Source organism: Gavia stellata, chromosome 2 (genome assembly GCF_030936135.1).
Source record: "Gavia stellata isolate bGavSte3 chromosome 2, bGavSte3.hap2, whole genome shotgun sequence".
Lineage (NCBI taxonomy): Eukaryota > Metazoa > Chordata > Aves > Gaviiformes > Gaviidae > Gavia > Gavia stellata.
In genome coordinates this window covers 10,292,030-10,319,235 of record NC_082595.1, presented here as the reverse complement: position 1 = coordinate 10,319,235, position 27,206 = coordinate 10,292,030, and the positions used below count along the sequence as shown (strand labels likewise).

The following is a 27,206-nucleotide window of genomic DNA, read 5'->3' as shown; positions in this document are numbered from 1 at the left end:
TTCCTTTATGGGCTAAGAGAGGCTGTATGCTTTGTTCAGAGTGCTCTGAAAGGGCCTCCTGAGGGCCTCATGAATTAGGTTTTGAAGACAGAAGGGGAGCAAAGCCTCGTTTCCGGAGAACTCTGAACTCTAATTGAAGTCAGTTCAGAGCATCCTGGTGCGAGCTGGAGTTTTTATTTAGACCATGGTTATACAGCCAGCCGCTGTGCTATTTATGCCTTGCAAGGTACCCTTTGTCTCCATGGGGTCACCTGTTTCTGCCCTGGTATCACCACAACAATTTTGCTGCCGTGAATGTTCTTGTGGCCGTGTTGGGGACCAGGCTGGGGAACAGATTCAACTGGAAAAATAACCTAGCAAAAGTACGTGGATGGTGTGATTTTTTTTTTTTTTTTAAATTATTATTTTTGTTACTGGGTTTTTTGTTTTTACTGCACAGATTGGTTTTCTGATGTGATTTACTGCATTACTACTTGAACAGCTATGCTCAAGGAGCAGGGAAGAGGCTGCTTTTGGTGATGATGCTGCTGCATGGTAACTTGCGCTCCTAGGCAAGTGGTGCTGAGGTTTGGTTGATGGGTGACTGTCTGCTGGCATCCTTTGTGATGAACTTTTCTCCTATGCTTATAGTGTTAACTAATGTTCTTGAGTTGCACTTAGCTGGTTATTTCTATTTCAAGTGCATTGTATTTTTTAGAGAATGATTTATATTCCCTAGATGTAAATGGATGCACCTGCCATGCTTTTGGTTTATGTGAGCTATGTGGCTGACTGAGTTAAAAACTTACAAAGGAAGTAAGTTCTTTCAAACCATGAATAATGTTGATTGGTTTGGCTAGACTATAAAAGCTTTCTCTTGCCCAAATGGGAGAGGTTTTTTTCAAACTTGCAACCTAATAGTGAGTGGGACCTGAAGGAAAAGTGAATTCCTAACCTGCAAATGCCAAATATAAGTGTCATTTTAGACAAGCAACCTTTTTGCTTGACTCTCTACCTAATGCCATAAATATGTCATATAAAAAGTCAAGTGAAAAAATTGCTTTATTTCACATGCCAGGGTTTTATCTGTGAGAGTCAATGGCTTTCAAGCTTGTTTTATGTTTCAACGGGAAATCAGAACTGAAATACACCTTTTGAACATGGTTATTTTATTGTTTGACTGTTCAAGTTACTTTCCTTTTAACAGACAAAATTCAGATACAATCACACGGGAACACAGTTCTTCGAGATTAGAAAAACCAGACCTCTAAGTGGGTAAGTGTCTCTGGAAGTGGTCTAGTGCCTTTGTCCCACATCATGCCAGCTGATCGCCTTGGGCATTTAAGCACTGTAGCACCATGGCATGGGAGGGCTGTCTCCTCTGTGCCACTGCTCCTCTGGCAGGGCCAAAACTGTGTACATTGCTGCCTTTGCAAGGAGGGTCCCAGCTTGCTGCCAGGTGGCAAATGGACCCATTGAGAGCCAACGAGTGTAAGGGCTGGTCTTGCTCAGCAGCTGCATGGTTGCTGCATAGCTGCAGGCCGAAGCTGAATGCACAGGGTTGGGAAAACTCTCACTTCTCACTTGGTGTTTGGTTGGGAGGGCTGGGCTGCTTTTATGGAAACTATGTAAGTCCTGATATTCTGGTTGCGCTGTAATGCACTTTGCTGATGATAGGAAGAGATCAACTGTGCAAAACGCTGCAGGAATTTTGACATCGTCACAGGCACAGTCCTTTCCCCTGGAGGATCACAATGGACTGTTTAAGTCATGGCCTTGCTTTTCCCATTGCTGCTCATCTTGCCGTTCCTTCGACGTGGTGGACTCATGTGCTGGTTGCCGATAAGTCGTGCAATACAAGTACGAACATGTGCGCAGGGAGCCTGGCAACAGAGAGCTTGGATCCCTTGCATGTAAGAACTGCATCATAGTTAGGATAGCTCTTTAACAGCACCCAGTAAATTAGCAGGTTAGGGCGGGAAGTGATGTTGACAACATTATGCTTTTATTTTAGGGTGAAATTTAGATAAGCAGAATATAATTACTCCTGTAGACTGGCTTTTCTCTAGCTCTCCCCAGCTGTCTGTCATTAATCTGTCTGTCACTGTAAATTCCAGTTCCCATCCCAGCTCTGTGCTTCAGGTTCTCATCTTGCTGACAGCAGTCTTTCCCACTTCCTTTCTCTGAGTCATGTTCACTGCACCGGTGGATCTAGTTTAGAAGAAATCTTGTGCCTTGAACAGGTGGGTTTACAGCAGCTTAAACCAATTTTCAGGCTGGTCACTCATTTTTAAATTTGTCCCATTACTTTTCTTCAAGGAAGTGGAGGATGAAAATGAATTGTGCTCAGCACTCACCACTCGAAAGTTCAGTGTCCTCCTGGGCTGGATGAAAGCCTGGCTTACGAGGATGGTACTCTTTCCTGGAAGGGAACCGATATAGTGCTCACAGCTGGAGATACACCTGTGGCTTTGGATCCTCTCCTGAGTGGTGCTATTTCATCTTATTTACCTGCCTTCATGTTTGCCTGGGGACTAGTGTCTGACTTCTCTCCTTGTCCTGTTGCTGTTACGACTTCTGTGAGTGACTTGGTATGTGGTGGCAGGACTTCTGCAGAGTTAAGGAGAGTGCCTCTGGAAATGGTCCAGCCCCTCGGGGCAGCTGCTGCCAGCTTGCCAGGCACAGTTGCTTGCACGTGGTGTATGCTGGACTTGCACAGTGTTAAGTCCTAAGACCTGTGCTGCTTTGCTCCTTGACCTGGTGGATGTGAGTGCTGGGAGTAGTGGAGCTGTTAGGAGCACACTTAGCTGCCCAGATCCTGTCGTACTGCAGCGGGGCTCGAGCATTTGCCCTGTCTTGGTTTCCCCAACTTTGAGAAGGGGAATAAAGTGTTGATTGCCCTGTAATGTTGAGGTGTCCCTAAAGGCTTTCCTTTCCTTCGTCTGGGGTGCATGGCTGTTCATACCAGCTGAGGATGTCTTCTCTTGCAGTTCTCCTTGGCGATTTGTTTTCCTGCTGCCAGGCTAGTTTTCATGAGAGCTGAAAAATCGCTCACACCTCTAAGTTTTTTCCTGGGAGGTGTGTTCCACTTTACAAGAAATCTGCTTCCAGTGTGGTGACAACAGGTGTCTTGTGCTGAGGTGACAAGCGCTGCTCAGCAAGCTTCTGTGGTGTGAAAGGCCTCGCTTGCTGCAAGGCAAAGTTTGTATTTGCAAGTTGATCAAGCAAGATGCTGAGCACCTCCAATTGCCACCGGCTCTTGGAAGTTGAGGCTGTTCCCAGAGCTGTGATTTATTGATATTAAACATATTGCTTATTTCATAATATGAGGGCTCAAAGCTAGTGAAAGTATTATGAGATCTTTGGCAGCCTCTCTTCAAGAGAGCAGTGGCCGGACACAAAGAAGCTGAGCACTAGATGGAAATTGAATATTCATAAATTCATGTGAAAGTGTTCTAAAGCAGCTGGGGCATATTAATGAGTTTTTCTATTATGGAGGGAGGACTAGATATTATAGAGATTTACTGTCAGCATCGGTGTGATACATGAGAAAATAAAAATGCCTGGCTGCGCTTAGGAAGAAGAGCATAAATTATCTATAGGAACTCATAACATTAAGGGACACAGGCTTGCTATAATTCAGTATTTACTACCTCCCTTAAGAAAAAGCCACTGTTAGCTATCAACTTGCTTCTAGACTGCCAGACACCCTGTGGATTTGTCTAGACTACAGATAACACTTTTGAAAATGTTAGATTTTTGTTGGCATAGCTGTGTGGGTTGGGGTGGTAGAGATGTGATCCTGCAAACTGTGTGTGGTGGCCCTGTTGTACTGGCAAACTATGTCTGAAAATGCATCTTACCTGGCCTGAGTTTGCTGTATTCGCACAAAATCCAGATTTACAGGTGCAGCTACATCCATTATAGGAGTGCTTTGCTAATAGAGTATACAGGGTATCCTGACCTGGGATGGTATCCTTTACACAGGTTTCGTGATGTACCCTTTCGTACTAGGTAGGTAAAGGGTACCCCATGGAGTTCAGCTCTACTGATCCATGGTATGTGTGTGATGTGTGTACACACGCGATAGAAGTGTTTCAGACACTGACTGAGCTGATTTTCCTTTTGCCATACAGGATTACGCTGGCAAAACCTACACTACAGCTTTTGTTGGTACAACCATTCTTATTAAAAATGGCACTGTTAATTGGAATAGTCATTCTTTAAAACTCCCAAGTCTAGATCATGTAAGAGCTTTAGAAAAAAAAAATATTTATGGATATCTAGTAGTATCTGTAACTGAGCATTCAATGCAACAAGCTTTTATTACTGGCTTTACAAGGAGCAGTAAGACCTCTGCAAGCTTCTGTTCTAGGGTGCAGGCATGAGCCACAACGAGGAAGAAATATCTTTGTCCTCCACAGAGTATCTGGGGAGGTTGGAGACAGGTATGATATTGTGCTGTTCCCTCCAGTTAAGTGCCAGCTGATCAGTGGGACCTATGACTGAAGCAAAAAGTGATGTTTGGGTAGGTTCTGGGGACTTTGGGAAATTACAGCTCAGAAGCTGCTCTGTGAAGAAGGAGAGACATTCAGTGGCTGCAGATATAATGGGTAATCAATTGCAATAAAAGAGCATGATAAAAGTAGTCACGTGGGAACGATGCAACCAAATAACAGCGAAGGGGGTATGTGTGTGGAAAATAATACTGTTTCAACACACTATGTTATTAAGGAACCCTGATGGGGCAGTAAAGAAAAATGGGCTCATACCATTTCCAGACAATAAACTGCAGAAGGCATTTGAACATCTGCTTCTCTCTCGCGCAAAGAGAGAATGTTACAGATACGGTGCTACGTTCAGCATGTGATAGAAGTGCTTTTGCCATTGAAACAAACTGGTTTTGAGAAGATTCATGAGAGCAGTAGCTGCTCTGCTGTTTTATCTCCTTTTACTCCTGTTGGTGCCTTTCACTTGTCTTTGCTTCATTAGGAAGAAAGAGACTGTCAGGAGCCTTGGTAAAACTTGGGAGAGGGACATTTTATGGACCTCATGCAAGTACTGAGGCCTAGGGAAGGAGAACTTAGTGGAAAATGTGCTGGAGGATCTCACTAATTAAAGTTTATTGAAGTCTGTAAGAGTCTATCTGGTGAAGGTAATGGACAACCTCTCCTCCTCAGCATGGTCATCTCTGAAGTGACTCTGGCATGATGGGTGCCAGCTGGTGTGATCCTCCAGTTTGGGGCATGCTGAAAGGTTTAAAGCTTTTTCTAACCTGTATATGAGATCGGATGCCCTAGTGAAAAATCTGGGAGCAAAAGGAATTCATGGTTCCCCTAAGATGATTGCAGTTACTGCCATTTTAAACAGAAAGCATCCAAAAGATGCAAAACCATCTCCTCTATGGGCCTTCTCTTAGTGCAGAAAGCAAGGGAGATAATCCAGGTGGGCTTCTAAAAACATTAAAAGAAATTTGAGTCAATTTACCAGGAAATATCACCATCTGCCAAGGACTAGATCTTGAGGGAGGAGTGTGCAGCCTGTTTGTTAGAGGCACAAATGTTCACTGTGGTCTGGAATAGAGATCTGCCTGGCAGACTTTAGACAGTGGTGTAAATGCCATGAAGAGGAAAGCTGCATGATGCTTATTTTTGAATGTAGCAGTCTCCCCCAAGGTACTGGAAGAGATGGGTTGCCCCCATGCTCACTGGGGTCTGTGGAGGGGGCAGCTTTGGGCTAGTTCCCAGCTAACCGTGATAAGAGATGGAAAAGTACTGCATTAGAGTATCCTATATGTGGTGTCTGTTCAGATAACTGGAAAGATTTAAAGAAAATCCTGGAAACAAACCCAGCTCAGGCAGGGAATTGAAATACTTGATGCTGTTTTTTAATTCTTTCCCCCCTTCCTTAAATATTTGTTCACAAGTTTAATGGTGCAGCCTTTCTGGTCATGATTGACATCTGAGACAGCATGGTAAGAATTCAGAATTCAGCAGTGAAAGAAAATAGGGAAAGGACAAGTCAAAGAGCACTTGTAATTGGTTGTTTTCAAATGAGCTGGATGCTTGCTTAGAGAACTGACAAACAACCTCCAAATCATTAATACTTCTGTTACAGGGTGTGGGGAGGATGGGTACTCTTGTTGGAAACTGGGGAAGGCAAAGATACCAGCCTTTAAAAAAAAAAAAAAAGAGGGAAAAGGTAAGTCTAGGAACTATTTGAGTTTATCTGCCGTTTCAGGAAAAATGCTAGGGCAAATAATCAAGTGTCTGGAACATAACAAGGTGGTAAGTGACAGGCAACATGAATTTAGTTTGGCATGGTTTGGTTCTGATAATTTCCTTCTATGAGAGTTGTAAGAGCTTTTGTCAATCAGGGAGAAGTTGTGGTTGTGATAACTCTTTGCTGTAGTACAGCTTTTGGCAGCCCTCAGATAAGGCAGGGACCTTGAGTCTAAATGAAACTATTTTGACATAAGGACCCAACCTGGTGGAAAGCAGCACTTAGGAAGTGGTACTTAACCAACAGCTTGCTCTTGCCTAGCAGAGGTGGTCAGTTGAGGTGTGCAATCTCTGTCCCAGATTAATGTTTTTTCATTAATGGTACAGATAAGACTAATCGTTTGCTAATAGATGTGCTTTGTGGTCCAGGCTGGACAAGGTGACAAGGCTTTGCAAACTGGAATTGGAATTCAGAGTGATCTCAAAGCGCATGAGAGAGCTGGTTTGGAACAAACAGGAGGTATATGAGTAAGGGCAAATACAGAGAAGGGATTTGGAAATAGCCAGCTGTGGGAATACATAATGGAGAACGAAAGGCTAGTTTTGCATAGATGGAGCTGATCTTAAAAAACCATGGGGTTGATAGGAAAAATATACTGAAAGTTGGTTTCAGAAGGAAATTGGTCTGTTTGTATTGGTATGGTGGGCTCAGCTGAAGGACCATGAAATGCAGGTAGTTGAAGAGAGTTCAAAAGGAAAGCTACAAACATGGTCCAAGGTCTAGAAAACATGACCTAAGGGAAGATTTGAGGTGAGAGAAAGGGGGGGATTAAAAAGAAAATGGAAAAAAAAAAAAAAAAAAATCTGTGTCTGCTTTCTCATGTTTACAGAGGAGAGGGTAGATTACAGCCTGTAGTGTATACAAATGTCAGTTACAAGAGGAGAGATAATAAATGGTCTCCATGCCCACTCTGGATAGCAGAAATAGCTTCTGATTTAAATAGCAAAAAAAAAAAAAAAGGAAAGATTTAGTTTAAACATTAGGGAACCTTCTTAGATGCAAGGTTAAATATAAGATAGATTAACTGTTGGGTTCCCAAACCTTTGAGAACACAGTTAAAAGTAGGTTGGAAAATTATCTGTGAGGAGAGATTTAGATTTGGCTTATGCTACCTTGGGCAGAGTGGTGGCTTGGGGAGTCTCCAAAGGCTTTGCTTCCAATGCAAACATGAGGTTTAAGGCCATGCTTCATCTCAAGCTTGCCAAAAGCAGAAGAAAGACTCTCTCAGTGGTTATTGAACTGGGTTATGTGCAGAAATCCTGTGGTCTGTGTTGCAAACGCAGGGAAAAAAGCAAACTGTTTGCAGAGTATTCTCCAGGACTCTGGGATGGGTGTGCATGAGGGCCTGCCCTGTGGGTGCAGGTGGATGCCTGTTCACTGGTCATCGGTGATGCTTCTTGACCGATGCTCCCTTTGCACAGATCCTCATCACTGTCACGATCCGGAGGCCGTGGCTGTCTCTGAGCTGCCAGGTCCTGAGTGCCAGGCCCCCCTAAGCACCTGCTGCAGCTCTTGGACCCGGGTGCTTTGAGCAGGAGGTGGGACAGGAGGGCTTCCCGGGGTCCCTTCTGAGCCCAGCTATCTAATGATGCTATGTAAAGCGAAAGGAAGGCTGCTGCGAGCCTCAGAAGGGTCAGCTGAGGTACCCGTGCACTAGCAGGAACATGTTTTTAAGCAAGCAAAATGCCTCTCCTGTTCAATTCCAATCTGTCTTAATAACCATATAGTGTCCTGGAGACCTGTGCTTCAGAACCAGCATCTATGAGGCTTGCAAACAGAGTGCATGTTAAATACAACTTAGTATTTAAATAGTGTGAGTGTTGCTGTGACAGATAAGTGGATAGTAATTTGACTGCTCATTTAGGCCAATTGCTTTGAAGACTCCCTCCCTGGCTGCGGAGTTACTAATGTTATCTCCATGCTGACAACACCTTGAAATCATGACAGCAGTGAGCTTATAAAAGCAGATGTTAGGAGACCTGATGCTGCATGTGGTGACGAGGCAGCTCCAGTGCAGTTACTGTGTTTGCTGGCTGGCAGCTGGGTCAGTGTAGGTGTGTACCTGAGGAGGAGATGCTGGCCCTGCCCCTTGGACCATGTTAACCAGGTATGCACCACACTAAATGGCTTGAAGCTAAACAGCTTTACAACTTGAGCTTTTTCTTGCCTCTGATAAACATTCATAATCAGCTGTGATCTTTTTTTTTTTCTCCCATGGAGTTAGAAGGTGGGAAATTCGGTGGATCATCTCATTTGTGGGTACCTCCTATGCATCGTCCGCATGTAATACTTCTCTGGACAGAGATGGGGTTTTGCAGCGGCTGCTGCTGCAATCAGCACTGAGGAGCCACTGTGGGGGATGAAGGGGTCCCTTTGTGTGCCCTTGTCAGAGCTGCTCCCTGCTTCCAGCAGTGGGGTTTCTGTGGCCGATTGTGAGTGTGTAGGAGGCAGGCTAACTCTAATTTGTCTTCTGTACTGCATGCAGAGTGTAAAGGGCGGTTGTTTACAAATGAAAAGATAATTTCTTACTTGGATAAATGGGACACGGAATGGCTGTGACAGGCTGTAATAGCAGTGGAAGCTGTATTGCCATTTGCAGTCAATACAAGGTTTAAAATGCATAAGGTGGGTGAATTAGAAAGTGGGAAAAACAAACTAATGGTTTCAGATGCGTATTTTCATCATCTTCTCTAATACAAATATTTTTATCATTTTATGTTGTGTTTCTATAGAGTAGGGATCTGTTTACAAAGCTGTTCTCAAGGAGAGGATATGGATAGAGCTTGCATGATTGTCAGCTTTTGCAGCTCAGCAGGGCTTTGTGTTACAGCCTGCAGTGATGCTCATGGAGTTGCTGGAGAGGCAGTGAGGACCACATTCCTCCAACCCATCTTCAGAGTCTGGAAGGCACTGGGATGCCAAACACCCTTTCTACCCGTGACACGCCCCCCGCCCCCCTGCCAGTCATTTTCCAGAAGTCACGAGCACTCTGGCAAAGTTGCTGAAGAGGAGAATCAAATTCACCAGCGCTTGCTGAGATAAGAACTGGAGGCGCCTGGCTCTCAGTGTACAAGGGGACCGTATGATTCCTGTCAACTGCTCCAACTGAAAGGACTGAAAACCTTTTTGTTTCTATCCTAGGTTAATGGAGACAGCAAAAGAAATGACCAGGGAGTCCTTACCTATCAAATGCCTTGAAGCAGTTATCCTGGGGATGTATCCTTTCACATGCCTGTGGCTTTTTCTGCTGCAGCACCATTTAATATATTGCCTTTCCCAGATGGTGTTTGAGATGGTCACAGCGAAAGGTGAGTGCCAGCAGCTTGGGGAACTGCTGTGGTATTGATCAACAAGTTGCTGAATTGCCTAGGCTTGTCGGTAGGAGCTTGGATGCCATGTGCCCAGTTCACAAGTGTCATGCTCTGGCCGTGCTGACTTTGCTTCCTGCCCTGGTAATCTGCATAATGTCAGGATCTGACCCAAAGTGCCCAGATAAGTATCTGTCTACACAGTCCTTGTTTTCTTCATTAGTGTTTCTCTGCCGGTTATTGTTGGAGCTTGGTAACACCTGAGGAACGCCGGTTCTGTCCTATATTTGTCTAAGGTTTACATGGCAAAGTCACGTTAATTTTTGTCTCTCAGCCCACAGCTGTGCTTTGTGCAGAAACATGTGTATTATAGTTAAACATTTAAGTTTTACCTTAACATAATGCTTGCTTCCTATTCATTCTCAGAAAAAAAACCCAAGAATATTTTCATTTAGAGACTGACTCGCTTCTAGACCCTCTTGTTCTGTCACTGATAAATCAACCTGCATCATCCTAAAACGCTAGAGAAGGGCAAAGCAGGGTTACAGGAATAACGGTATGCCGGATACATCTTACCACCACTGATCAAGTTTGGTTTAAAACAAAACAAAAACCCAACCCCAAATAAACTGAAGCAAACCAGCTTCTGGCATGTCTCTGGGGCATTTTGCTTGCTGCTGCTGCCCCCTCTTGTGGGAGAAGCATCTGGCAGAGCCCGGCAGGTAGTGCCCGGTGTCGGCTCATGAGAGGGGGTAGCTGCTGTGGGGTGGGAAGGGGACGTGGGCTGAGCAAGTGTCATGTGTGGTGGGCAAGACTGAATGCCAGATGCGGCCCCCGCTGTGCTAGGAGGTCTGTGGTATGCACTGGGTGCTGCTCGCGGCTCCGCGTGTGCCAGGGATAGGGCTTCGGGTCTGAGTCTGAAAGGTGGCTCTGGCTGACAGGGCTTCCCCTGCAAATGCTGGGGGGGGTCTGCATGCAGCTACAGGGATGGGGGTCCTGGGGGCTTCATGTCATCTGGAGACTCAAACCGATGCCCTCCCAGAAACAGAAATAATGTCAGTGGATCTGTTGTGCTTGCCCTTGTGTTGGGGTTGTGTCCCAAACTATTTGGGATCCAAAGGGATGGGGGAAATAATCCCTATGTGGAGTTGATGCTGCTCTGCAGTACTAGTAAGTGTCAGGGTGGCTTCTAGTGCTGTATTTCTAGCACTGAAGTGACTATTCCACATACCACACGAGCAGAGGGTGATTAGTGGATTACAGATGACCATGATAACCTACAAGTATTCTTGCTGATCTGAAAGTTTTGACCGTTTTGTTTTCATTTGGCAAGAGGGTTTTTTCTGACCTTCTGACCAGGGTTCAAACCTGACTTTTGTTCAATTTTTAAAAATTTTTTTTTTTGAGCAGTGGGGGAAGCAAAATAGTTGAAAGCTCTGTTTTATACTACTTGGTGTCATCTGAAGTTTCTTTGGACTTTTAAGATTTGGATGAATCTTTCTGTCTCTAGATGCTACTTTAAAAAAATGTTTATGGAAAACTTTTTTTTTAATTGAGATTACCTTGTGAGAAGGCTTAGGGAGGGGAAAGTATGGGACAGGCCTGTCTTCCTATGACTTCTACTTGCTATCTTGGAAGTCTCCTGTGTGAGAACAGGGGCTATCTGCTGGGGTGGTGGTCCAGTAACAGATGTTAATATATAAAACCTAATTATTTTGCTTAAGTGGCTGGGCTGTCTGAATATATGAGCTTTGAAAGTGGCCAGTATGAAGCCTGTGTCCTTGCACAACTGCATGGTGTTGTGCTGCATGTGCACCATTTGGGTTTTTAGGAGTCATCTTTGTAAAAGCATGTGGGAAAGTTTGCTGATTTTTCTCAGCCGTGAGATTTTGATCTTCAGCATTGCTCTCTGGATGAGGACACAGTGAGGCCAGCCGCTGTGACTTGCTTTTCAAGGTCAGGCCATTACCAGATAAGAGATGCGCTTACCTTCTCCTGAGCATCAAACCAATGTCTTCACATATGCCTGAGCTGAGCATCCCTGCATGTGTGCGTTAACCTCTGGTTCCCTTCTCTGTCTCTGGAAATAAGGTACTGCTTGTCATTTGTGTGCTGGCAGACTTTGCCATGTTGCTTGGATACCAAAAAGAGCACAGACCACTACAGCGGACCCTCGGCATGAGCCTTCATTCAAAGACCGACTCGCGCAGAGCAGCTTAGCGAGATGTCATTTTAATTGAGCTGCTTGCTGGCTCGTGCAATTGCCTTTTACTATGTGACTTCTTATAAAACGCTTTTGTAATCCCTCTTGGTGCAGAATTATGTTTTCCATAATTGTCTTTGCACTAGATCTTAAGGTGTTTTTATAGGGCAGTGAGTTAAAATACTGAGCTACCCTGTCTGTACGCACCAAGAGAGCAGCTGCTGTGAGATGACTAAAAGCTCGTACAGATCTTCCAATATTATTTTGCAGCAGTCTGCATGGCTCTTCTCTGTGTAGCTGTCTGAACTGGCTTCATATCTCTCTGCTTACATGGTCTGCTCATCAGTGCCTAACCAGAGACATTCCTCCTGCTGTCTTCCTCTGGGCATTTCTCAGTTCAGTTGTGAATCAGCTGAGTAATGGTGCATTCAGCCCATCCTTTCTGAGCAAGGATCGAAGCGACTTGTGCTCAAGGAAGGGGATAGTAAACCAAAAAGTGCCAAGGGAATTTTATCCATGCTGTATTCACTTTATTAAAATGGGGAGAGCAAAATATCAAAGGGAGATAGGGAAGCGGCACAGTGCATCCATCCTCAGAGAGTCTCACAGAGCGTGTCTGTGTCGGGTGAACATAACTCACTCCTGTTGCCTTCAGTGTGCCTCTCCCAGTTCATGTGAGGTAACGGTCAGACCCATGCAGTGTATTAGACCTCCCACCATCCAATAATATCATTAAAAGAGGAAGAAGAGAGCAGTAGTGCCTCAGGAGGGAGGAATTATTTAATAGCTTTTGCACTATCCCTTCTGAGCATTTAATCAATGTATGATGTTTATCGCTGCTGGAGACCTGGGCCCATCCTGCTCCTTCTGCCTAGCAGGTACATCCTTGGGCTGGGAGCGAGTGTTTTCAGTAGGGGGGGAGAGTTTCTTCCTGCAGTCATTGCAGGATATTGATGTCCCTGCAGTGCCCCTCTTTGCCTCCTGCATGCTCATTCACAGCTCAACCCACTCGCTAACTGAAATATGGGCGAGGAGGGTCCTGCTGAAAATCTACAGCCCCTCTGGTAGCCAGGAAGAGCTGGGAAAGAGCTTTTAATCGCTTCCATTGTCACGGTCTAATCTTAAGCTAGTCACCTCAGACTGCAGCTGGGCACTGGAGAACAGGCCCCTCAAAACGAGCGATGCCGGCCTGGCAGTCCCTCTTTGGGAGGCTAAGCCAGCTGCTCGAGCCGTTCCTTCATGGGCGCTGGAGCTGCAGGGGGGAACCCAGGCCCTCTGTACAGATGACATCCAGATGTGGGCTTGGTAGCATTCTGCCTCACAGTAAGCAATCCCAAACCTGGGTTCTCGGCACTCCTGGAGCCTGTGGGAAATGCTGTCTGACTCCAGGCTGTGGTTGGAAACTTCTCCAAGTGTTTACTGCTGGTGGCCGGAGGCTCTCTGACATTGTGAGCAGTTGCTTGGTTTCTCGGAAAAACAGCTCTTCAGTTTTTACTGAAGCCTTATCTGACAGTTTTGAAGTGTGAGGTTTATTTTCCTCCTGCTCCACCTCCTCATTCTGAGCTAGCGGCTTCAGCATTGCTAGCATAAATAAAGCTGCCTTCTTGCTCCTCTCAGCCTGCTTTCATCCCCTCCAGCTTGCTTGTGCCCTGTGGCACAGTCTGCCACTATGGCTCAGGGCGCCTGCTCACGCTTCCCCAGCCCTTGTTGAGCGGTAGGAGAGGAGGGGACCAGACACCCTGTGGCTTTCTGTGCTCATCTCGACCAGACTTCAGCAAAAAACACCCTTGCTGGGCTCTAAGACATGAAGCACTGCAATGTCATCTTGTCTGAGTTAAATAAGGGAGAATTTCAAACCAAGAAATAACAAATTGATTAGCACAAGTGGTGCAATGGGCACTCATTTGCTCAGTATCAGGTTCATCTGGCTTTCCTTTTTTTGTCTTTGGTTTGCAAGGCAGAGTGGGACTTGTAGCAGAGACACTGGAAGGTGTCAGGTGTGATGCTGGGTCTTCCTGCAGCTGGAGGAGAAGCACTTGTGAGTTTGGGCACTGGGACAGCTGGGTGCTTATACCTGCTCAGGCATCAGTATTGGTGGGCTGGTCTGGTCAAACAATTGATGCTGGTCTGGTCAAACAATTGATGCTGGCACTTGCCTCTGAAACCTGAGAATGTCTGGGTTTGTTTCAAACTGCTATGGGCTCTGCAGGGCCTTGCAGTGTGTCCTCCCACCTCCTGTTCAGCTGGCTGCAGTTCCTAGCAGTGGTGGGAAAACTGCTGGCAGCAAGTAATCCGAGCTCACCTAACTGTCCGGCAGGTGTATCAGCTGCTAAGACCTATTTCCAGAAATATTTGAAGACCAGAGCCACAGTGCTGACACGTGGAAATATCCTGCACCGATTATTCATAATAATTAAAAAAAAGGCAAGGGAGAACATTGTTTCTAAAAGTTGCAGCTGGTAAATAAACAAGGCAAAGGGCTTCGAGTCTCACTTCGGGCTGGGAGCAGCTCTGTGCTCTGCAGTGGGGGCAGCTGTGTAGGGAAGGGTCTGTACTGGGAAGGAAGATGCTGGGACTTCTTTGTGAGACTTTTTTGTTATTAGAGTTCATCAGGAGGTGGAACAAACCCAAACAAACCACAGAAGGGAATTGTTTGAGTCATTGTGTGAGTGTGCAGATAGAAAGAAAACCCATCCAGATGCTTTCTGCTCCCGAGTTTTAAGACTAAGGGATTGACTCAGCTAACACCTTAACTAATTCTCCCCTTTTCTTTTCAACTGACGAAGGTTGCTACTCCTCGTTTGCCCCACTGCCCAGGAAGGTCCAGGTGGTGGCCAGGGTACAGGTTTGTGTCCCAAATCTTGCTTGTATTTGAGTCTGGGACCTGAATGTCTCCCCAGTATCCAAGCTAGGTTGTGCGTGAGCCTGGGTGGTGAAGGCGATGGGACTATGGGAAGCGCAACAACCTGTGGCCCTTTCTACAGGCTGCTAGCAGTATTGGTGTGGTCAAGCAAGCCTACTTGTTAATAGAGCCATACTGGTTTACCCCAACGGCCTGTCACCTCCAAAGCGTGGTGTATGTGTTAGGCCCAATTCTTCTCTCACTACTTTGACCTCTTTCAAAATCAGCCTTCTGGGGTACGAGAGCAGAATTCATCAGTTGATTAATACACGAAGCCCTGGCTGGCAGGCATTAGTGTCTCTGCGGGGTGGAAGAAATTGAGGTTGAAGGACTACTATGAGGCTGCAGAAGAGCTGAGAGTCAGGGTGGGCAGGGTTTGGGAATCTCCGAGGGATGGGGACATGCTGTACCAACCCATTCCTGTGAGACCCTGGTGGAGCTTCAGGTATTGTCCTTGTGCATTTCCTGGGTGCGGGGGAAGAGGAGGGATACTGGGGCAAGAGGTGGCCAGCCAGAAGATTAGTGTCCCCCTTGTGTGATCTCCAGGGAGATGAGCATCCCTCAGTGCTGTTTTTCTGCTGCTTTGATTTACACGAAGATCTGGGATCGGGAGGCCACCGAGCTTTCATTACAGATGCATTTGCCCTCTCCTGCTCTGCGCTGCTTCTGTATTGTGGCACATAATTTACTCCCTGACTCTCTATCCTGCAGTTACAGTCCCAGCTCAAAAGTGTGATTACAGCTGCGGCATTGCTGTGTCATTGCCTTTTGTTTGCCACAATACAGCTCTCCTTGGGCAGAGCAGAAAGGAAAAGAAATAATAATGATGCATGGACGGAGGGGAAGATCTGATGTGCCTTTCCAGCCCGTTTGCTGTGTATTTCATCTCGGGTGGGGACTCTCATTAACTAGTCACTCAGCAGAAGCAACCTGTACCTAAAGGTTAATTTCCGCAGTGGTTGTTGCTGGGTTATTTGATGATGGGTAATTTCCATCCTCAAAAGATTCTTTTACTCCTACCTAGTATTTAATGAGATTAAATTGCAACTTCTCCGAGACCTCGTGGCAGAAGTGTGTATGTGTGGCAGGTGGCCACCAAAGCTTTGTGTGGACTTAATAGAAAGGCACTCGGGGAGCAGAGAGAAAACCCTTTCATAATGAGGGGGAAAAAATAGTGGTGATGTTTGAAAGCTTCATAGGTGTTAATAAAAGATACTGCTTTTTCAGTTACACAGAATGATAAATACAATAGGCTTCTGCAAGAATCTGGCTGTAGGATACAAATTATTGTAACGTGACTTTGATGTAGACAGGATGCTCCTTTTAAGGCCTGGAGCAAGGTGACCTTTTAAATGAGGTGACTGTGGGCTAAGTTTTCCGGTTAATATAATGGTGCTGGGCCCCATTCTGACCTTGCAGTGTATTTATAATCTTTAATTCTACTGATGGTGTGGGGTTTTTCTTGGAGAAGCTAGTCCTAATGCATCAGCGATCCAGCGAGGCCACTGAAGGCAATAGAGCTATTTCTGTTCCACATCGGTGTAGTTGATATTGGGGTGAGCTTTGACAATTACTGCAGGGTGCTTATGTTTGATGTAGGTGGGGGAGCAGACAGGCAGAGGTGGGCGCATGTAGTCTTGGCTGGGTGAGGGGTTGTATTCGTGGTAGGAAGGTCTGTACTCTGCTTTGCACGCTTCTCCAGATTTACTGTCGTGCAGATACTGAAGTGGACCAGGAGCTGGGCCCATAGTGTTGTCCATTCCTATACTCTCTAATACATTTTCTCCAGACTGCTAAAGCTGATGACATCTAGTACTGAACACAATTAAATGTGTTTGACATTGAACCGAAAAGCTTCCCTGTGGCTGTTCTCCAAGATTTTTGCCAATGTGTTTTTCTTGCATTTTTTTTTTTTTACAGAGATTTTGCTCCTTGCTCTTGACCTCAGATTCTGGGCAGTTCATTAATCTCTTACTAGTGTGTTCTGTGTTCACCTGGAAGGCAAAAGTTTGAGTATGTGAAATTCAAGAAGCATCAGGTGGACGAAATACTCCCTTCAGAAAATGCTTTAGAGACAGATGAGAGCCGCTGGATGCTTTTCCTGCACCTCTGTACAGAGAAGAGGTGAAATGCAGGGTGTGGACGGGGGTCAGCATCCTGGGGAGTTATGCTGGTGGTGAGGTGGGGTGTCAGGCTGGGCAGAACCAGAACCGAACCCAAATTGTGTTTTACAGTATTGGTACTAAGGCTTTTTGTGGTCTCAGTTTCCCAGCAGCTGTTGGACAGCTGTGCTATGCAGACAGGGGAGGAAGCCTGGCTGCAGTAACATCCCAGGGCATCTCAGCTGTGCAGTAGCTCTTGTTTCACTGCTGTTAAAGACCTCCTTTTTGTGCACGGGGTGGGGGGAGGAGGGGATGCTGGAGATCCCCAGAGCAGGACCCTGGTCTGAGCCAGTCCCTGCAGCTCTAGCAGGGACCAACCCCACTGCTCCGTTCTTCAGGCTGCTCTGACGCTATCCTGGCAGTACTGCCCCTTGGGCTGGTGTATTTTGTAGTGGCACCACCCTGACTGACCACCTTGACCGTGTCTGCCTCTGGGGATGGCTCCGGGGTTACAGCAAGTGCCTCTGGCTGGAGTAACCTCTGGCTGGAGTAACCTCTGGCTGGAGTAACCTCTGGCTGGAGTAACCTCTGGCTGGAGTAACCTCTGGCTGGAGTAACCTCTGGCTGGAGTAACCTCTGGCTGGAGTGTCTTGCTGCAGCAAATCATCCCTCCTCCATTCCCCAGGTGTGGGTGGGGGTCTCAGCTGCAGAGGGGAAGGGTGCCTGCTGTCCCAGGGGCTGGGTGTCAGCACATGGAGCCAGGGTGGGTTTCAGCTGTCTGGGGATTAGCAGCAGGGAGCCGCGTGCAACGTAGGCACTGATGCAAACCTCTCTCCTGCCGCTGGCACAGGCCAGCAGCCTCCCGAGGAGGTGACCTGGGACCCGCACATAGTTCCCCTCTGAGATCACTACTACACTATTACGGAGCTTGGCCCCAGCCTCTGCATGTGGTGCATTTGAAATGGTTAGCCAGTGATTCAGGGGACCTCTTTTGCTTTTTCAAAGCGTTTGTTCCTGACCATGCCTCTGTGCTTATCTAATTAATTATCCGCCTGGGAGCTTTACTTTGTTTGTCTCAGCAATGAGTTCATAGAGTCATAGGATCATTTAGGTTGGAAAAGACTTTTAAGGTGATGATCCAACCGTTAACCTAGCACTGCCAAGTGCACCACTAAGTCATGTCCCTAAGCACCACATCCACATTTCTTTGAAATACCTCCGGGGATGGTGACTCCACCACCTCCCTGGGCAGCCTGTTCCAAAGCCTGACAACCCTTTCAGTGAAGAAATTCTTCCTCATACCCAGCCTAAACCTCCCCTGGCGCAACTTGAGGCCATTTTCTCTTGTCCTATCACTTGTCGCTTGGGAGAAGAGACCAACACCCACCTCTCTGCAACCTCCTTTCAGGTAGTTGTAGAGAGCGATGAGGTCTCCCCTCAGCCTCCTCTTCTCCAGACTGAACAACCCCAGTTCTCTCAGCTGTTCCTCATCAGACCTGTGCTCCAGACCCCTCACCAGCTTTGTCGCCCTTCTCTGGACACGCTCCAGCACCTCAGTGTCCTTCTTGTAGTGAGGGGCCCAAAACTGAACACAGTATTCGAGGTGCGGCCTCACCCATGCCAAGTAGAAAGGTACAATCACTTCCCTACTCCTGCATTACAAAGTTAACATGCAAAAACATTCTTGTATGAGGAGTGGCCATGCTGAGGGCTGGTTTACAGATGGAAAGGCAGACTGTCACCCTGGAGAGCAATAAATTCAGATTTTTTTTTTTTTACTGTTTGAAGATGTTGGAAAATGAGGATCAATTACCTGAGTCATGCCAAGCTCCAGCATGAAACGGAGGGAAACACTGTTCCCTTTTGGGTGTATGGGAGTTTGATATTGGCATCGAATGGGGGAGTTCCCACAGATCTGAGGAGGGTCGTCTCTCTTCTGGCATGCTGACCCCAAAACAGTTGTGGTTTTTTTCCTTCCCCCCAAGCATGGTTAAGAATCGGGCCCTTCACTGCCTGAACCATTGCATCTTATTCTCCAAGCAGTGAAATGGGCTTTGGTAGCATTGACTCTTTCTGGGGCACAGTGAGAATAAATTTGTGTTTGCAAGAAAGCACTTGTCCTGGCAGTTAAAAAAACCTGCTGAAGATGTCTTCCAGGTGTAATTGTGCGTGCTTCCTTCCTAGTGCTGTTGTTGCCTTGATGCAGTTCACACCAGATACTTAACAAACGGGCAGCCCTCTGTGGAACGATTCCCCATCAGCTTTAAAACCCACTTCTCAGGGAACTATTTTCATCATGTGGTGCTTGGGATTTACTGCAACGGCCGGTATGGCTCACTGGGCATGAGCAGACGATCAGATCTGATGGACAAACCTCTAACTTACCGGACTCTGAGCGACCTCATCTTTGAATTTGAAGACTCCTATAAAAAGTACTTGCATTCAGTCAAAAAAGTAAAAATTGGATTATACATCCCGCACGAGCCACACAGCTTTCAGCCTATTGAGTGGAAACAGCTGGTCCTCAATGTATCCAAAATGATGCGCACAGAAGTCAGGAAGGAGCTGGAGAAGTTTGCCAGGGATATGAGGATGAAGGTAGGTCCGCATGCCCGGGCAGTGGACTCGGAGGTGGGTGCGCCTGTCCTATCATGCAGAGGTTGGTCTTGCTCCATGTCAGCAGACTTGACTCTAGCCTGAGATTAAGGTGGTATCAGGTGGGCTGGGGGTGTGCTTCCATCTGTCTCAGTGGTTCTCCCTCAGGGTGTGGTGTGTTTTCAAGCCCTTATAGCTGTTTTTCAGTTCAAAGAGCTCCCCTTCAGCCTGGGAAACAGTTTTGAACCCATACTCATCCCTGGCCATCAAGGAGCTATTGCCTAGTTTGCTTTTCTCACCGACTCTGGAAGAAGGTGTCTGGGAAGAACCAGTGTGCCTGGGGCTGGAGCTGGTGGGGTGGGTGGCCTGGTCGCAGGTAGGGATCTCTGCTCTTTGCGCCTGAGCTGCAAGGCATGCTATGGGACAGCCGTGTCAGTGATTGCTTCTCCTTGCAGGGCGTGCCAGTGGGCTTGCCCTGTGCCACCTGATGCCTACCCCCCTCGGCTAAATCACGAAGTAGGTTACATGGGAAGGGTGAGGAAAGCACATCCCTGACAGGCTGGGGCTTCCCCGCTAGCTGGTTGGACTGAAGAGCCTGGAGGGAAACAACAGGGAGACAGGGCAGGCTGCCCTTGGGGATAAGGGGTGTCCCTGACTGTGTCTCTGGGGCTGGTGTGGGCAGGGAGCTGGTTGTGGTCATGGTGGAAGGGGATTCAGTGCCTTTCCAGCCTGCTGCTGGCAGCAGAGGCAGAGCAGGTGTGTTGCTAAGTATGGGGCTGGCTCTTGTGCAGAGGCATGCGGCATCGCGTCCAAGTTATTCTGGGTTCCTGTCCCCTGCCCTGCTGAGGAATGGCTCCTACGTAGCAGCCGCGTGCCTTTTTGGCTGAGGCACCTGCCCCCTCGCCCTGACCTTGAGGTGAGTGTCACCAGTGGCACCATAGCCCCTGTGTCCTGCTGCCACCTCTCCTGACCTGCCAAGGAGTTTTGAGGGCCAAATTGTACCATACTGTCACCTTAAGCACATGTGCTTGATTACAGATGTAATGAAGCTTTTTTCCTGTCTTCTCTATTCATGCACTTTTAATACCATCTAGAGAGCAAACAGCTGAAGCAGGCTCTAGTTGAAGAAGTCCGTATGGGTGGATGACTTATGTAACTCGCTTTTGATAGAGGGACCAGCTCTGTGTGTGTGCTGAGCTGTGACATTGGGTCCAGTCCTTGTAAGTGCCTCAAGGCCAGGACCACAGCCCTGAACCCTTGAAGGCTGAAGGCCCTGCATCTCACTCTTCCCTTGAGTTAATTCAGAACTTGAGCCACTTGATTCAGAGGGCTCCCGGGGGCTAACTTTGGAGGATGTGGTCTTAAAAATTGCCTGGAGTGTGAGCGTCATGCTGATGGACTTCTGAGGTTGGAGGGCCTGGGGGATGCGGGCAAGTGTGCGAATGGACAGGAGACCTACTGAAAAGTCCCACTGTTGCGGAGAGTTCAACTGCCAGCCTGGGAGGCGATCGCCTCTGTTTGCAGAGAGGAAAGCTGGAGAGGGCGATTTGACTGCATGAGTTTCCTTCAGCTGAGGCTCAGAGCTGTTTTTCTTATGCCTTGCTGTTGCCAGCTCTGAAGAAAGCTGTGGATGAGACCTTTTTTTCAGTATTTAGCTGGCAACTGAATTGGTGACACCAACTAATTTTTGCAGGGGCCCCCTGAACAGCTATCACATGATAACAGCTTTGGGTTCCTCTTAACCTGGACAGGGTTTTAATGAGCCCCAAGGGACTGAAGGCTCTTTGTGTGCCATCCCCGCTACTGTATGAGGCCCTTTATTTTTATTTTTTATTTTCAGTGAATCATTGCCTTTATTGAACGCCTTTTCCTCCCCTCCCCCATCTCTCGCAGATTCTGAAACCCTCCAGTGCTCATTCTCCAATGAAAGAGAGATCACGGGGTAAGTCGTTGTCCCCTCGCCGAAGGCAAGCCAGCCCTCAGAGACGGGTGTGCAGAAGAGACAAATCGTGAGTATTCCTGCTGCCATCACTGGTGGGTCAGAAGTTGAGGGTGATGACGTATTATTTTGCTGGATAAAACTTACATGCACACTAGCATATATAGGAAGACTGCACCAAGTATCTTGGTTGCCCGAGAGGCTCCAGAAGCTGCTGCTACTGCTGATGTCCTTGTGTTGCTGTGCTTACTCCTGCCCGATGGCCCCTCCATGTGGTGTCCTTGGAGGCCTCGATGGCCTTTGCTTGGTTCATCTTGGTGTTGGATGACTGTGAAAGTGTGGGTTTCCCCTTTTATTTTTTCAGTCTTTATACAGTCCACTTCCTGGGGAAACAAAGAACCTAGCTCGGGGTGCAGGGGACCTGTACAGGAGGGAAAGTAGTTTGATCACACTTAAGGGTGTTCAGACATGGGTATTAAAAGCAGGAGGATGTATCTGCTGGTGGTGGTGGGGTGCCCTGCTGTCATGGTCACTCAGACAGAAATTGGATTCTCTGTGATGAGCCTTTGTATTGAGCTGTTCTGATGGAGTGGTTTTCGCTGAGGACTGTCTGACTTATAGGGATGCTGAAAAAGTAAACCACCTCTCTTCTTGCTGAAGTGGAAACATCACTTGCATTTTATTCTTTGATTTTAATCGGCTTAAAAAAACCCAGACCACTTCCCTCATGTGTCGTAGCTAATAGTTTTTCTTTAACTGGGGGGGGGGGGGGGGGGGGAGGGAAGGATGGACTAACTGCATGCGATACCTCTAAATGGATAAAACTGATCTTCCAGATCACAGGCCTTTTACAGCCCCTGGCAATTCAGACTCCCATACCTTAGATGTGGAAGAGTTGAGTTTTAGCTGTACTGCTTCATGCCAGGAAGCTGACAACTGTGAAAGCCTATACATAACCCAGATTAGTCACATATTTATGATCACCGCTTTTTAAATAGGCTCCCAGACTACTGTCTCAGCAGTTATTTAATTATTTTAAAGCAGCTAACAAAGACATTAGACTAGCCTTCTAAAGATAACTCCAAGATACTTTAGCAGCAGGTGATTTCACAGCAGGCTTTTATTTTTACATGTGAATTCACACTCAGTCCATGCTGCTGTACTTTGGGCTTCATCACTGAGAGCTCCTGGTTTAGTGCATGGGTAATTATAATTGTAATGGACTCTGCTGCTCCAGGCTTCTTCACCTCCTAGATTCGCTTTGAGGGATGGTTTCATCTTTGGGTTTCTGGTAGTGCTTCTGCAGTTGCTGGAGTGGATCACGTATGTCTGGAGAGACAAGTGAGTCTCACTGGACTTGGAGACTCGCCAGTTGGGCTGTTTCCTGAGAGACCTGCTGGGCACATGGCTGTTCTGCAGTGGATGGTTCCATCTTGTCAGCTTTGCTTTTCCAGGACAGAAAGACAAGTGAAGTACTGGTGGCCTTGCAGTGGCTTCAGCACCTGTTACGTGCTTGGTGGTTCCCCTGTGTTTCTCTGTATCTAGAGTGAATTATATGTTATTCTAAAATAAACCCTGGGTCACCATGATACAAGATCCAGGACCCAGCTATAGCATGATGTGGGGAGCAGGAGATCAAGAGCAGTCTCCACACGAGACCTTCATCTCTGCTCTGGCAGAAGGTGCTGAAGGCTCTCAGAGTGGGTGGGAGCTCTTGCAGCACGTGTGTTGTGGCTGCGTGACAGCCCTGTGGGTCCTGCACAGTCCCCTCGCAAGCCTAGCCGGTACGCTTGGAAGGAAAAGGGGAGTGAAGGAGCTTTTGGCAGGTCCAGGGCCTTTGAGCAGACCCAAGAGGCTGCTCTTTGTTAGAAAAGTGATGCCAGGGGGAAGAACTGCGTTCCTGATGTTAAAATGATGCTTCTGTGCAGTGGCACTGGTGACTGTGCCTTTTGCCCCAGTGGGAGTGATGCTGCAGAGGAGTGCGCTGCTGTAGGGAGTTCCCTTCTGGCGATAAACCCCTTTCATTTCAAAAATTGAGATCTGCTGGTGTCTGCAACAGGATGTCTCCGAGATCTGAAGGGCGAATGGCAGCCCCTCATCAGGGATGAGCTGCATGACACATACCAGCACGTACAGCAGTTGACAGGGGGCGAGAAATACAAGAGGGGAGATTGGGTATTCTCTTCTGCATGTTGATGTATCTCTGAGAACCTAGTTGCAGTGAGAGGCCATTGTGTTATGCACAGAAGAGGAAAGACTTTCAGGCTTGCTAGGCTTTAGGCTGAAATCCTAGCTAAAGAATGGCCATGCTTATCAACACTGTGTTTTCTTTCTTTGTAGATCTCTTACTCACATGCTGTAATTACAGCTTTTTAGAGCTTGCAGGGGAGGGGAAGAGAAGTGTTTTGCTCTAGCGTGAGCTGGCAGGGGCTGAATAACACATTCATTTGAGAGGCTTCACCTGCCGATGACAAGCTGTTATTACAGCCTGGTTTTTGTCAACAATAAAATTATACGGGCCTGCTGGGAGAAATCTCCCAGTGAAAAATACATGAACTGGAATGTCTTTGGATTGTTTCTGAAAGACAAAGGCTGAAGCGGTGCTTAAGGACAGACGTGGATTTTACAGCCTCAACCCTTTAACTTCTCATCCTGGTTTCTTACTAGTTCGTTAGGTAAATGCCAGCGGTGGCCGCTAGCAAGCCCACGATAGCATATTAGCCTGGAAATACAGCTACAAGGCAGATAGGGTACATTGCAGGACACGGGTGGCAACGCAATAAGCAGTACATGCCTGTCTAGGACACTGGCGCGTAGTCAAATTGCAGCTCATTAACTGAGCTATGTAACAATCCATGTGCTCTTAGCCCACAGCAGATGTGATCCAGCTAAGGGTGGCCAGGAGGCAGGATGCCTAAAGAGGATATAGGGTGGTGTGAATCTGTCTGGTAGGTCTGAAGCTTTACTGTGTCCACTTGTCCACCCTCTGAAGTCCCAAAGCAGAAGGATGCAGTAAATTGCAAGCCACTGTGCTGGAACAGGCAAGGCAGTGCTTCATCCTCAGTAGAAGCACTTGGAGCTGGAGGGGTTTGGGAGAGTTGAGTTTGGAAGGGAGCATCATGCAGCAGCCTGAAGCAATCTCTGATTCTAAATGTCAGTTCACCAGATCTTTTTCCTTTTAATTTCAAATTGAGGCTTAACACGTGCATGCTTTGTGAGTGTCATAACAACACTGGCCTTGTGTGCTTCTGGCCTAATTTAGCTGTTGAAAGGAAAACTCTGTTAGTCCATTACACTAGGATGTGCAAGGGGGCAGGATTATATTAGGATTATATTATATTAGGATGTGTAAAATCAGGCACATCTAATGCAGACAACTCATGAATATTGTGTACCCAGCAGCTTATTCACATGCTCATCGCGGCACTTCGGACACAAGGTGCCATCTGATGGGCCCAGAGGTCCCTCACTTCGGAGGGAATGTTTGATGTCAGGTCATTTGCCAGCCAAGGAGAATAGGGACAAATCCTTGCCTTTTCCTAAAACCCTGAATGGAGGGTGAACCTTATGGAGGACAGTCTGTTTGTAGCTACAAGCTAGAGAATTGTCATGTAGTGGAAATGGGCATGTCGCCATGGGTGTGCAGTGACTCCCCATCTCTCTTGGATAATCAGAGAAGGTAGAACCATCCAGGTGCTTTAATTAAAACCATATTCTGGCTTTAATTAAAAGGAGGGAGGGAAAAAAGGGTGGGAAGGGAAGGGGATCCCTAAATTTGAGGGACAGAGGAAGGATGGACACTGGAAATTTCATACAGTGCACCTCTTGCTGGTCTCTGACCCCTACACAAACTCTGAGGGATGCAGCTTGTAGTTTGTTTTCTGGCTAGACAATTCCCATCTGCTCTGAAGGAATAAAGTGGAAAAATCTGAACTGCTTTACAGTGATTTCTTTAGGTGCAATCCCTTCCTGCAAGTGACAGAGACCAGTGCAGAAACCTTCACTTCTGTGAAGTACTTACAAACTGAGACAAACATGAGGCAGGGTGCAGGGTAGTACTGCAAAGAGGATGATGGGGTTATTAATAGAGGTGCTTGGATAAGTGGCAAAAAAACAGGTTGCATTCAATGTGTGACTAGGCAGAAGAGCATTAGTTGTCCATAGCAATGTCCCCAGCTCTCTAATGCTGTGCAAATTATTAGCAGAGATCTGGCGTTAGCAGCTCTGCTTCTAAAAAATTTAAAAAATCATGCATTGAATCAAAGAATTCAGAATTATTTCTGAGGCTCTGCCACATGGGCATGTGTGTATATATGTAAGCTACACATCCCCACCTCCTAGCGCTGCAGTGGTACAGCTTTTAGATTGCTGTGTGCACCCAGCAGCATGCCACAGGCAGGCCAAGGTTTTCCCTGGCCCGACAGCCTGCTTGCTGCATGTTGCCTCTCCCATGGCCGTGCTGGCTGCCCAGAGCGGCTTTGGCAACGAGGGAGTAAGTGTCAGCCTGGTGTGTGCAAACTCTCAGGTCACATCTGCCGCCCAGTGAGCAAAGAGTAAGCTGGAAACCAGCTCTGCGAAGTGATTGGAAACCACTGGACCCATTACCAGCTTCATATTGTACTACTCAGGCTTTAGCGGAGTTTTTGCAGTGAAGCAGATGTGCTGTAGAGTCTAGTTCTAGTAGAAACGTGTATTTTAAACAAAGTTTTTCTTCAGAAAAGCAAACATATGGCTTAGCATGAAAACAGCTAAGAGCCTGGAATAAGCTTTCAGATTAGACGCTGCCATAGACTATAAATTGCCAAGATTTGTTCCATTGTGACAATTTTATTGCAGGAGCTTTTCCATTGCTTGCTAGATAGGGATAGACTGACTGCTCCATCTCAATCATTTGTTTCAGGTTGTTGATACACTTAAATGACCTAACAACATACGTGTATGTGTGATTACTCAATTGAATGGCTGGACTGTATCAGAATGTAAAATGCTTGGAGACTGAAGGGAGTTCATCCTGTGTTTTCTATTCGGCGGGCTCTAGCCCTTCACACAGACCTAGCCAAGAAGAAAGGGCAGGTTCAGAGAGACAACACGCTATGGCCATGTGAGAGGCCTTGCCTGTTTGCTCTCAGTAGTTTCCACTTTATTCTAAAAGCTGGAGTCCTGCTCTCGGGTAGATCATGGGCGGGACATGTGTAGTCTTAGCTACTCATTTAGGCCCTCTCTCAAGTCAGAGAGAGAGGGGTGCTCCCAGGCTCAGGTCACAGACCCCAGGATGGGACGACTTGTTCTTTGCTGGTGCTTGGCTTCAGAGCCAGCCCACATGAGTAGCTCGGTCACACTAGTTCATGTTACAATTTCAGCAGGATCGTGCTTACGATGAGAAACTTGGATCTAGTCACTCCTATTTTGACACAAACTGTTCCTGATTTGACAACTGCTGTCTCCACTCCTGCACAGCAGTGTGGGATTGCTGGTGAGCAGCGCCCTCTTCCCTCCTTTGCTCGCAGGCCTGCGGTGGTGGACAAGAAAGGAGACCTGGCTACGCTCAACGAGGTAGGCTACCAGCTCCGCATCTAACAAAGCCATATGCCGGACAGAGGGCTTCCCTGGTGCTTCCCACTGCTCTTTACCCGCACTCCGTTGGAAGGAAAAAGGAATGGGACTTTTTAATAACTTGTGGACTCTTATAATAAAAGTTTTACCTAGAAAATAGAAGGGGGGATTTTTTTTTTTTTGGTGGCAGTATTTATTTTCTTTCAATTCATAGAAGAGGCATCAGTGAAGAGAACCTAAAATTATCTTCATCAGGATATAAGATTTTTTTTCCCTCCATCATGTAGCAGGTGACCCCGTTGTGTGAGTTTCTTCAAATATGATTTCCCTGTAGAAGTATTAC

The 27,206-nt window shown here is 47.0% G+C and overlaps 1 protein-coding gene across 2 annotated transcripts in view; it reads left to right on the top strand.

Moving 5' to 3' along the window:
- VASH2 (vasohibin 2) overlaps nt 1–26,925 on the top strand; it is a 33,949-nt gene extending 7,024 nt beyond the window's left edge. Inside the window, exons 3-7 of one of the 2 annotated variants that reach the window (XM_059835544.1) lie at nt 1,198–1,254; nt 9,403–9,477; nt 18,993–19,374; nt 21,265–21,380; nt 26,818–26,925. In XM_059835544.1, coding sequence (XP_059691527.1) covers nt 1,198–1,254; nt 9,403–9,477; nt 18,993–19,374; nt 21,265–21,380; nt 26,818–26,887 — 700 coding nt within the window. In that variant the 3' untranslated portion in view covers nt 26,888–26,925. The remainder of the gene's footprint in view (nt 1–1,197; nt 1,255–9,402; nt 9,478–18,992; nt 19,375–21,264; nt 21,381–26,817) is intronic. The other variant, XM_059835545.1, reaches the window with a different exon arrangement.
- The last annotated feature ends 281 nt before the right edge of the window (nt 26,926–27,206 follow it).